The sequence below is a fragment of the Monodelphis domestica genome, chromosome 1 (assembly GCF_027887165.1).
Source record: "Monodelphis domestica isolate mMonDom1 chromosome 1, mMonDom1.pri, whole genome shotgun sequence".
NCBI lineage: Eukaryota > Metazoa > Chordata > Mammalia > Didelphimorphia > Didelphidae > Monodelphis > Monodelphis domestica.
Genome location: NC_077227.1, coordinates 716,018,342 through 716,030,443, shown reverse-complemented (window position 1 = coordinate 716,030,443; position 12,102 = coordinate 716,018,342). Strand labels below are relative to the sequence as shown.

The window sequence follows — 12,102 nt, the reverse complement described above, 5'->3', positions numbered from 1 at the left end:
AGTGATTCCTTGGGAAGTCACTTCACCCCGTTTGCTTTGGTTTCCTCTTCTGTAAAGTGATCTGGAGAAGGAAATAGCCAACCACTCCAGTGTCTCTTTTCAGAAAACTCCATATAGGTCTCAAATGAGTCTGAAAAACAATTGAACAAGAACAAAGCAAAGCTGTAGGTGATGTGGAAAATCCGCAGGCTACAGTAGTGCTGTGGATTGTTGAGGCAGTTGGACAGAGCCCCTGGAAAACCACCAACTGAGAAGCCTCCACCCATAGGTGAAGTCTGATGGGGGGGAAGAATGGGCACACCTGGTAGTATGCCTATTTTATTTTATTTAACTTTTTATTTTTAAATTTTAAATTTAAATGAAATTATTGAAATTGTATTTAAAATTCCTATTTTAAATGGAATTTCTCTTCTAAGTCTTACTGCTGGACTTTGTTAGAGATATATATAAAGATGATGATTTGTATGGGTTTATTTTGTATCATGCAACTTTGCTGAAGTTTTTAATTATTTCAGTTGGTTTTTTAGTTGATCCTCTAGCATAGCTTCCTATTTTAACTAATTATTCTTGTTAAATGATAATTCTTTCATCACCATTTAATACCTACTAAGACTGTCAACACCCTCTAATGTCAGTCCTCTGAAGCAAAGCTCCATTTCCCTAGCCTTTGTTACAGTTCTCCTCATATATTACCAAAAAGAAGATAAAAATGGAAGGAAGATAAAAATATCACAAGCACTTTTTTAGAATATCCCCCCAAATGTTCCCCTGAAACAACAGAATCCTGGATTGACCTGACAAGTCACTTAGCTTTTCTTTGTCCCAGATAAACATTTTTTTTACTATTATAGTACTTCCCCAAATGAGAAAGGTTAAAATCTTGCTTTTAAAGCCTTTGTAATGAAAGCCTTTAAATTTAGGAGTTTGGTGTTTCTTTGTCAAATGGGATTAAGGACTAAAACTCAAGAAGAAATCTATTAGCTCTTAACTTTAGGGCTCTTATCCATGCCCTCCCATAAATCCGCCAGAAGGGATTCATCTAATGTGATTGGAAGAGGAGGAGAGGAGCTTCTTCTGAATCTCTTAGAATTATGTGGGCACCAGGGCAGTGTACAGATTCCCTATTATCCCTTTCCCTTTCTATGTGACCCACCTATCTCCTTTCCTGGTCACATATATCATTTTTGATGATGGTCTTTTATGCCATTTCTTGAATGCCATTTCTTATTGATAAAATACCATACTCAGGAAATAGAGTATTAGGAAGACTCCTCTTTCTAAGTTCAAATCCAGCCTCAGAAACTTACTAGTCATATGACCCTGAGACAGTCACTTAACTCCATTTGCCTCAGTTTCCTCATCTGTAAAATAATCTGCAGAAGGAAATGGCAAACTACTTCAGCATCTTTGCCAAGAAAAATCCCAAATGGGATCATAAAGAGCCAGACATGACTGAAAAATGACTGAACAACATTTATACCATGATCCTGCCATGGGTATGCTGGCAAATATTTAACATTCAGCTCTCAAAAAATTACCCCTATCTGGCCCCAGACGCATGTCACTTAACCCCCATTGCATAGCCTTTACCACTCTTCTGTCTTGGAACCAATACACAATATTCATTCTAAGGTGGGAGGTGAGGGTTTTAAATAAAATTTGCTTCTGACATACTTTTAAGTTTAATCCATATTATTAACATTTTCTCAATCACTTAAGTCTAAATAATCAACAAAACAATAAAACAAATCAAGGCCTGATATGTAGCGTTTGCTAATTTCCAAGGTGTAAATGATAACATTGAAAATTTAACAGTTGACTTACAAGCCAGCATGAACCGGCTCAATTATACCCCTAATTTTTGCTTCTTTAGATATTGTGGTACTTGATGATTTGCAGACAAATGGAATCACAGAAGGAATGTTAGAAATACAGGGTTTTATTTCTAGGAGGACCAAATTCCTGGGATCTTTGGACTACAGTCCAAGACATTCATTTAAGAAATTATAGCTTCAGGGTCTAATGCAACCAGAAAAATATCATCCACAAATAAGAGCATTTGGAAATATCAATAGAGAATCTCCTTTCTGTTTGGCCAGCACACTGGATGTTCTGCGTGTCAGCAGAAAAGACCTTGGGAGAAATATCTGACTCCTTATTATTTTATGCCTCAAATAGTACTAAAATTAAGGTGATCATCAAATAAGATTTTCTCTGCTTGTATCTCAGATTGCCTTAACATAATCTTGGAAGACAAGTTGTCTGATGAGACTGATTTAAGGCTACAATTTGTTCTACCCAATCAAATGTCCTTTTTATAGTGAACAAGCAGTGCTCCTGTGTTCTCTGCATTAACATTTGTCGAAATCTGGTTTGTAGTAGAATATCACTTACAAAAGTCTCTCTATTCTCTTATCATATTTTCATGAAGACTATTCTCATAGAGCAGCTGGATGGCTCAGTGAATTGAGAAGCCTAGAGATGGGAGGTCCTAGGTTCAAATCCAGCCTCAGACATTTCCTAGCTGGGCAAGTCACTTGACCCCCATTGCCTAGCCCTTACCACTCTTCTGCCTTGGAGCCAATACACAGTATTGATTCTAAGATGGAAGGGAAAGGTTTAAAACAAATAAAAAGACCATTCTTTAAAGATTTTGCATAGGTGAGAAAGTGGGTACAGCTGTGAATGTTTCCAATTTTTTTATATTCTCCTCTTCTCTGGATATCTTAAGGCCCAGTCCATCAATGCTATCTAAATTATGTCTCCTCCAGCCATGACCTTCTCTGTATGTACACAATCCAGTCCAGCTGCTCTTTCAGTTTTCTTTCATTCCTTTTCTATTCCCTCAAGCAATATACCGGGGACTGTGATGTTAGAGTCCAGTGGGATGTCTCCATGGTAACTGAGGGAGAAAATACTTTGTCTGGAAGTCTTGACAACTTTTCATTTAGGGGTCTGTTAGTTGTCCTCCTTCCAATCTTATCTTTAAATGCTTGTGGATTGATTAGGCTTAAATGGATCTTACAGGAAGCTGTATGCAAGTCTGTCTCCCCCTCCATCATTTCTTTCTGTTTTATGAAGCATTCATTACCGTTCCCAACCATCCACCACAAGATTTCACCAATGAGCTTAAATTCTTACCCAGTCAGTGTTGCCTTTTGCTATGCCTCATTGTTTAGTTAGTTGATCAAATATTTTCTGACTGAGAGTTCCTAGAATCTTCTAGACTCTTTCTTTGGCAATTATTTTACATAGATTAAAATTCCATAGGAAGTAAGAGGAAACTATTCCTTTATGCATTTCCCATTTTCAGTATCAATGGCTTGTTCAGATAAACTATTTTGGATCTCTTTTGATTGTTTGCTGTATCTTTTCCCTATCTAACCTTTGTTCTAATTTGATTTTAGTTTTTTATTTTTACTGCAAGAAATCACTGATATGACCATATACAGACATTTGATTCAGACATGATATACAGGCATGGCTCCCACATTGGTAACAAGTAATTTCCTATCAATATATCCTTGCAATATAGTCAGTTTTGTTCTTAGTGTTGGGGTTTTTGTTGGTTTGGGGAGTGTTTGTCATTTCTAATGCATTCTGATTCTTTTCTTGAAGGAAATTTTCATTGTACATATTGTCTCAGCTTTAATCAGCTTTTATAGCTGAAAATAATGCCAAGACTTTGTGAATGTTAAAAACCGTAAATGCCGAACTGAAAAGGTTTTGGCCAAACTATAAAGGATAATTTTTAGTGTTTTGACTTAAAAATCAAAACATAAGTGGTCGCCATGGGAAATTCCCAAAATATGAAAATACCCAAATCAGCTAGGATTTATGGAGATTTTAATTAATATGAATGAAGGAATTAAGGGAAGGAAAAAGAAAGAGAGAGAGAGAGAGAGAGAGAGAGAGAGAGAGAGAGAGAGAGAGAGAGAGAGAGAGAGAGAGAGAATAGCCAAGCAGTAGAAAAGCACCCTAGACCAAAATGGCCTAGGCCTGAGCCTAAGGGAGAGCGAGTCAGTCTTTATCACTCACCACAAGATCATCTCCAAACAAGCTCCAGTCCTCCACTGAATCTCCTGAACTCCTGAACTGAGTTCAGCATCTAACTCAATTCAACTCAAATTCAATAAGTCCTCACTTCAACTCTGAACTCCAACTCCAATTCAATAATCTTTGAATTCCTCTTACCCTTCCTTTTAAAGAAATTTTCTCTTATGTCACCTCCCCTAAATTTTCACATCTACCAATCACAGTAGACACTTTGTCCCAGGACTGCCCATTCTTAGTTCTCATCTTCTTTTGTTCTAACATTCTCTGGTTAGATAAAATCTACTGAGTACTTCACACCTCTTTTGTTAAGCTTGCCTTTTGTAAGTTGTTTGACCTTTTAGGTACTAATTTAACCTTTATAGGTACTTAGCACCCTTTTGTATTAGATCTAAAAATAGACCTAGCTTAAGGTTCTAGCTTTACTATAAGATATGAGTTGGGGACTTTTCATTGTTTAATCAGGAGTTTTCAAGTTTATCTTCCCCTAAGGCACTGTCTGAGTAGGATGGAGTAATTTTAAAAGTTCTCAATACATTCCTGATCAAGTACCTCCATTGTTAAAAATGGGGAATAGCTTAATCAAATCTTCTAAAGTAGAGTCTGAGTAGTTTTAAGATTCACAACTTTCAGGACATGCTGTGCGTACACACACATATAATTTATTGTATATTTTATATGTATACATGTAATTGTTTATTATATATTATATAAAACATACTACATTCTAGAATATATAATATGGTGCATACTATATTATATAGATATTTCTATATGCCCATATATAGTTTCACTTGTGTGTGAATATAAATGTATGTATATTTCATTTGGAGGTCTTATCAATTCCCATGAATTCAATTGTCATCTATATAGAAATGGTTCTCAGACCTACTTATCCAGCCATAACCTCTCTACTGACCTTCAGTCTCACTATTAGGCATCTCAAATGGATGTACAGTTGACATCTTAAACTCAACTAGCCTAAAGGAAACTCATCTTTCACCCAAGGCTCCCCACTTCACCAACTCAATAAACTTCCATGGCTCCCTATTTCCTCTAGGATCAAAAATAAAATCCTTTGGAATTCAGAGTCCTTCATAAACACACACACACACACACACACACACACACACACACACACACACACACACACACACACACATATCCTTTCCAGTCCTCTTGCACCTGACTCCCCTGACATGCTTGGATCCAGTGATATTGGCCTCCTTCCTCTAACAAGACATTCCATTTCTCAACTCTGAACATTTTCTTTGGCTCTTCCCTCATGCCTAGAATGTTCTCCCCCTCTGATCTAACTATTGATCTTCTTGACTTCTTTTGTATCAGCTGAAATCCAGTCTCCTACAGGAAGCCTTTCTCAACCCTTCTTAATTCACAGTGCCTTCCCTCTGCTAATTATTTCCCATTTATCCTATTTATAACTTATTTGTACATAGTTGTTTACATGTTGTCTCCCCCATTAGAATGTAAACTCCCTGAAGGTAGAAATTGTCTTTTGCCTCTTAACACAGTGTCTGACACTTGATGCTAAACAAATATTTGTTGATTGATTTATTTGAGGAAAATAAATTTGGTAGAAAATATTTTAGCTGGCATTTTTAAGCTTTAATAACCACTGGTTTTGCCATTTTCCTCTAAGGATATAGCAAAAACTCTCCAGATAAAAGCCTCGTCATGAAGACAGGCATTCACCCCATCCTTGAACTCTTACCCATAATAACTGCTCTTAGAGCAAACCTATGATGTTGGGAATGTAGGTATTATTATCTCTACTTCACAGAGGAGGAAACAGATTATGAAAGGTTACTTACCTACAAATTACTCAGATTAAAAAATATGGAGGGAGGATTCAAATCCAAGTCTTTCAGCTCCAGGCTCAGCATACTTTTCACTTTGTGGTGCCTTCTTTTCATACCTTATCCCTCTCTAAGCCCAAGTTCTAGCACTGTCCCTTCCCAGTTAGCCCTAGATTCTCCAACATGTTTCCCTACTCCTCCTCTTTGGCCATTTTCCTCAGTGGAAAAGATACCAACCAACTAAACCCAATGACCAGGCTCACTCGAAGTGTCCTCAAGATCCCAAAGCCTAAACAATTAAGGGGATAACTTTGCCATTTCCTAAGTCCCACTTAGCCCTACCGATCTATGAATCCATAGTGCTCTGCAGCAATGTGTTATTTCAAGAGCTCTTACATTCTGCCATTTTTATTTTTGTCTTATTTTAAATTGCCATTCTATTATCAACACAGTCCAACAGCAAGAGAAAGAAAGAAAAATCCTACTTAAAATTATTCTAGACAATACAAAACACCTGGGAATCTACTTACCAAGAAAAACACAGGAATTATATGAAAACAATTACAAAACATGGTTCATACAAATAAAGTCATATCTAAACAATTGGGGGAAAATTGATTGCTCATGGGTAGGCAGAGCTAATATAATAAAAATGATAATTCTACCTAAATAAATTTACTTATTCAGTGCCATATGAATCAAACTACCAAATAATTATTTTATAGAACTAGAAAAAAACAATAATAAAATTCATCTGGAAGAATAAAAGGTCAAGAATGTCAAGGGAATTATTGAAAAAATGTGAAGGAAGGTGACCTTGGAAGTATGAGGTCTCAAACTGTATTATAAAGCAGTAATCATCAAAACAATCTGATACTGGCTAAGAAATAGAATGATAGATCAATGGAATAGACTAAATACACACAGGGGTAAATGACTTAAACAACCTAGTGTTTGATAAAACCCAAAAACCCCAGCTTTGGTGATAAGAACTGACTAACAAAAACTGCTGGGAAAATTGGAAAACAATATAGCAGAAATTAGGCATATACCAATATCTCACACCCTATAAAGGTCAAAATGGGTATATGATTTAGATATAAAGAATTATACCATAAGTAAATTAGGGGAATATAAAATAATTTGCCTGGAAGATCAATGGAAAAGGGAAGAATTTATGACCAAACAAGGGATGAAAGCATTATAATATCTAAAATGAATAATTCTGATTATATTAAATTTAAAAGCTTCTGTACAAACAAAAGCAATGTAACCAAGATTAGAAAAGAAACAGCAAACCGGATTTCTCTGGTAAAGGTCTCATTTCTCAAATATATAGAGAACTAAGTTAAATTTATTAGAAGTCATTCCCAATTGACAAATGCCAAAGGATATGAATAAGCCGTTCAGATGAAGAAATTGAAACTATCAATAATCATATGAAAAAATATTCTAAATCACTCTTAATTAGAGAAATGCAAATTAAAACAATTTACTTTACCACCTTACACCTATCAGTTTGGCCAATATGACTAGTAAAGGAAAGTGATAAATGTTGGAAGAGATGTGGCAAAATTAGGACACTGGGAAAACACTGTCCATAGTGACAGAAATATTGTATAAGGATCAATTGTGAAAGACTTGTCTACTCTCAGCAATACTGAAATTTATTATGAAAGACTTATGACAGGGAATGTTATTTACTGCCAGAGAAAGAACTATTGGAATCAGATGCAGATCAAAAGCATACTATCTTTCACATTAGGTTATGTACTATGATTTTGGTGTTTTGGTTCTGTATGTGTGTACTGTTACAACAATGACCAATATGGAAGTGGGTTTTGCATGATGATACATGTTTGGCCCAGATCAAATTGCTTACCATCTCCCAGTGGGGAAGACAACAGAGAAAGGAGATGGTTTGGATCTTAAAAAAAAAATTTTTGGAAAAGGCATTTTGAAAATTATTATTACATGTAATTGTGAAAATAGACATCTTTTAATTAACTTGTTGTTCTTCCCTCAAAACACAGGAAGAACAGCCCACCCCATCTAGGCGACAGAGAAAAGATAAAGATGGGGGCCCAGTAAAGGAAAAGCGTGGACGTGGTACACCAATCACCAAGAAGATTCCTCAGGTTTTGCCCTCTGGCAACATCACCCCCTTGGCAACCTTGGACGAGAGCACCTTCACCACAACTCAAATCCAGGACAAATTCGTGAGGTGGGCCATCAAGCAGAGTAGATATTGGTATTCCCAGAGTGGTGAATCTCAGTGTCCCAGAGTGGTGAGTTTCAGCTGGACTGGAGGGGCCCACTCAGAGATACCCTAGGACCTGGAATGTGGACTTTGGGTAGGGAAGGAAAGGACCAGGTTCTTTCCATCTTTACATCTTCCCCAGGACCTTGTCCCATGACTCCTAAAACACTTAGCTCAATTCAACAAACATGAACTGAGTATCTGTCATTTGTGAGGTTCAGGGAGGCCCAAAGATAATAATAATTTTTTGCTAGGATTTTTATAGCTCTTTAAGGTTGACAAAAATGCTTGACAAATAATCTCTCATTTGATCCTAACAGCTCCAGGAGGTGGATGCTATTATTATCCCCATTTTATAGACAAAACTGAGGCAAATGGAGATTAAGTGACTTGCCCAGGGTCACACAGCTGGTAAATATCTGAGGTGGAATTTAAACTCTGGTCTTCCTGATTCCAATTCCAGCACTATCATTGCACCACCTAACTGCTTACTTTTTACCTCTGTGACACTGGACAAGTCAACCTCTTTGAGCTTCAGTTTCTTTATCCGCAAAATAGGAAAATAGCCCTTCCAAACCTCACACTTCACGATTATTATGAGAAAAAAAAACACTTTTTGACCTCTAAAGCCATTTACCAATGTCAGCCATTGTTCTTTGACACATCATTCTACAACTGTCCTCGTACAACTCAAAGCTTCTTCACCCTCTCAGCCCGTCCCAGACTCCACAGGCTTCCAACAGCATTGGGAGCTCCCATTGGCTCCCAACCAATAAGGGAGAGCCTCTGCTTGTAAATATACTTGTTCATTTCCAGGCTGAGTAATTTCCGTTGGATCGTCCCAGCCCACGGAGAGGTGACGCTCCGAGTACACTTCTCCTCCAACGAGACCGGAAACTTCGACCAGACTTTCAACTTTGAGATTCTCGGGACCCGCCGCCAGTATCAGCTGTACTGCCGAGGAGTCTGCACGTACCCTTCCATCTGCCGAGACCCCAGGTCAGTGAGGGAGCTGCCGATGGAGCCTCATTCCCCAATCCTCTCTGTTGGCATGAAGGAGAAGTAGCCCATTAGAACATTCTGGCTTGGGGGAGGACCACGGGAGGCAGAGGAACCAGAGCGGAGGGACGGAGATGGCAGAGAGATTCTCCGGTCATTAGAACACGAATGGCTGTCGTAAATAAAACCTGAAGGTCTTGGTAGCTAGTATCCCCAACAGATACTTTTCCAGAGATGGTCTGTGCTTAGGAGTTTAAGGATAAACCGATCATTAAGCCTATGAAACTATGAATAGATCGTCTAATGCGGTCATCAGACTAAATATCGATTGATTAAGAGATTCACATGGGTCGATGGGGATAGGATTGGGGATGGAGACTCTAAACCATCACCCTAGTGCAAATATAATAATATGAAAATGGGTCTTGATCACTGGCACATGTAAAACCCGGTGGAATTGCATGTCAGCTGGGGTGGGGAGGGAGGAAGGAGGGGAAGGTAAGAACATGAATCATGTAACCATGGAAAAATATTCTAAATCAATTAATTAAATAAAAAATTTTCAGCTCAAATAAATAAATATCAATTAAGAGCTAGATGCCTTTTCTGAGCAAGAAGGGATTACTAGATGCAAGGTTAGAGAGAAGGCCTTGCCCCAAGAGTCACATAGAAAGGTATGTTGGCCAAGTAATTTTCATTTAGGCAACCTTCTCTGAGATAGCATGGTGTCAAGGGGAAGGGGAAAAAAACCCACAGGACACTAGGGAAGGAGAAAACGTTAAGTGCCTACTACATGTCAGGCACTGTGCTAAGTGCTTTGCAACTTACTTGATCCTAACAACTACCCTAGGAAGAAGGTACTATTATGATCCCCATTTTATAGTTGAGGGAACTGAGGCAGACAAAAGTTAAGTGACTTACTCAGGGTCACCCAGCTAATAATTGTCTGAAATCAGATTTGAATTCAGGTCTTCTTGACCCCAAGCCCAACCCTCTATCCACTACACCATCAGGCTGTCTATCTGCGTGACCTTGTGCACATTATTTAACTTTTCAGGGCCTTATTTTTCTCCTCTATAAGATGAAGGGTCAGGACAAGATGATCTCCAGCTTTTGTTTAAGGCCTCAAATTCCCTGATTCTACTCTTCTCTTAGGGTGGTATTCCCTCATCGGAAGAAGGACTGGAAACCTGACGAGACTGTCTTTAAGAAGTATGTAATAAATCAGGACACCTTTCACTTTGGGCCATTGCTCTGTGGGAAATCGAGAGATAGGTAAGTATTTCTAGTTTCGTCTTATTAACTGGAGAGCTGGCATTTCATTTCCTGTCTGTGGCCTTTTGCCTTCCTCCTAGTGGATGTCGTTATTACCCAGTGGCACCTAATGCCCATGGGAATGGGTAGATATCTTTGCAGTGAGCCATGTTCTGGGAGGATGCTCCTCTTAGGGAGGCTGGCCACGAGTGTCACTGATTCCCAAGATGGATGGATGACTGTTCCCATTCTTTCCCACCCACAGACTCCCCTTTCATTTCAGACACCCATCAGACTCCCGATTTGTCCCAGCAAAAATTTTTTTGTATTTGTATAGTTTTTCTTTGTGTTTGTAGTTTTTCTTTGCCTCACACGCTGGCAGCTCAGGGACTTTTCTTCCAGCATTTCCAACCATGGGGCCCTGGACACTCCTGGGATCAGTATGCCGATGTTTCCTAGTGTTAGGTAGCTCAATTCCATCTTGTGAGGTCTGCTTTCTGCTGATGTGTCCTTATTAGCAACTCCATTTGCCACTGCTTCGAATTATCACAAGATATTCAAGGAAACACAAAGGCTCCCTACAGGGTAACTGTACAGGGCCCTGGAAACTCAACCTCCAGATCATCTGATTCAATTCAACAAGTATATTAATCTGCTCAAGGCTATAATTACAAGGCAATGAAAATAACTATGCCCAAAAGACACCTATTACATAATCTATAGGAAAGCTGGAAACCCATAGACCCATTCTCCATTTCTACCAGCCCTGGGATGGCAGTCTCATTCAGAAGAGTTAGCCCAAAGGCCCCCCAGAGGGCAGAAGTGCCTGGCCAACTGGCAGAGATATTGCCCTGTATGTTAATGCTGAGCCATCCTAAAGTCTCTGGGACTAAGAGGGCTCTATACTTCCCTTCTAAGAAGTAGGTGAGACCTTTACCAACCCAGATGGGTTGTTCATTTGTTTTTCCTCCAATCTAATTCCCCAAAAGTCAATAAATAAGGCCAAATCCATGACCTTGGGCTGTTCATTTGTTGTTGCTCAGTCATCTCAGTTGTGTCCAGCTCTTCAGAGACCTTATTTGGGGTTTGCTTAGCAAAGGGACTCTTAACTTTATCGTGACTTTAATCACTCAAAAAGCTGCCCTCCCCAAGTCAACCAAATGACAGTGACAAGTGAATGGCTCTGATAAAAGACTTTTTGTTGAACGTTGTGGTCCTCTTTGTATAGCTCATGAGTCCAATGAGAACTAGAGGGGCAGGTTCAATCATGGAGACATTAATAATTAAGAATAATCTCTGTGATCTTTCCAAGTGGACCCACCAAAACTTTCTTGTTAGGGAACAATTGAATTTAGTTCTCTTCTAAGATATCTGATTCAGTTTATCTGCTAGTGACTACAGAAAGCAACCCATTTTGAATATATTAAAATTGTTGATTTTTTAAATAATTATTTATATATTAACATAAAATAATTGCCTCTATAAATAATTAATGTGTTTTAAACATTTAAGAACATAAATAGGTGGAATAGACTTGGTGTAAATGACCTCAGCAAGACAGTCTATGACAAACCCAAAGATCCCAGCTTTTGGGACAAAAATCCACTATTTGATAAAAACTGCTGGGAAAATTGGAAGACAGTGTGGGATAGATTAGGTTTGGATCAACACCTCACACCCTACCCCAAGATAAACTCAGAATGGGTGAATGACTTGAAC

At 38.4% G+C, this 12,102-nt stretch overlaps 1 protein-coding gene across 4 annotated transcripts in view; it reads left to right on the top strand.

The window, feature by feature from the left end:
• The window catches only part of HYDIN (HYDIN axonemal central pair apparatus protein), a 451,163-nt gene that overhangs the window by 346,224 nt on the left and 92,837 nt on the right, over positions 1-12,102 (top strand). For all 4 annotated transcript variants that reach the window (XM_056824703.1, XM_056824709.1, XM_056824699.1 and 1 more), the window contains exons 48-50: positions 7,904-8,094; positions 8,947-9,129; positions 10,285-10,404. In XM_056824703.1, the coding sequence (XP_056680681.1) occupies positions 7,904-8,094; positions 8,947-9,129; positions 10,285-10,404 (494 nt within the window). The remainder of the gene's footprint in view (positions 1-7,903; positions 8,095-8,946; positions 9,130-10,284; positions 10,405-12,102) is intronic.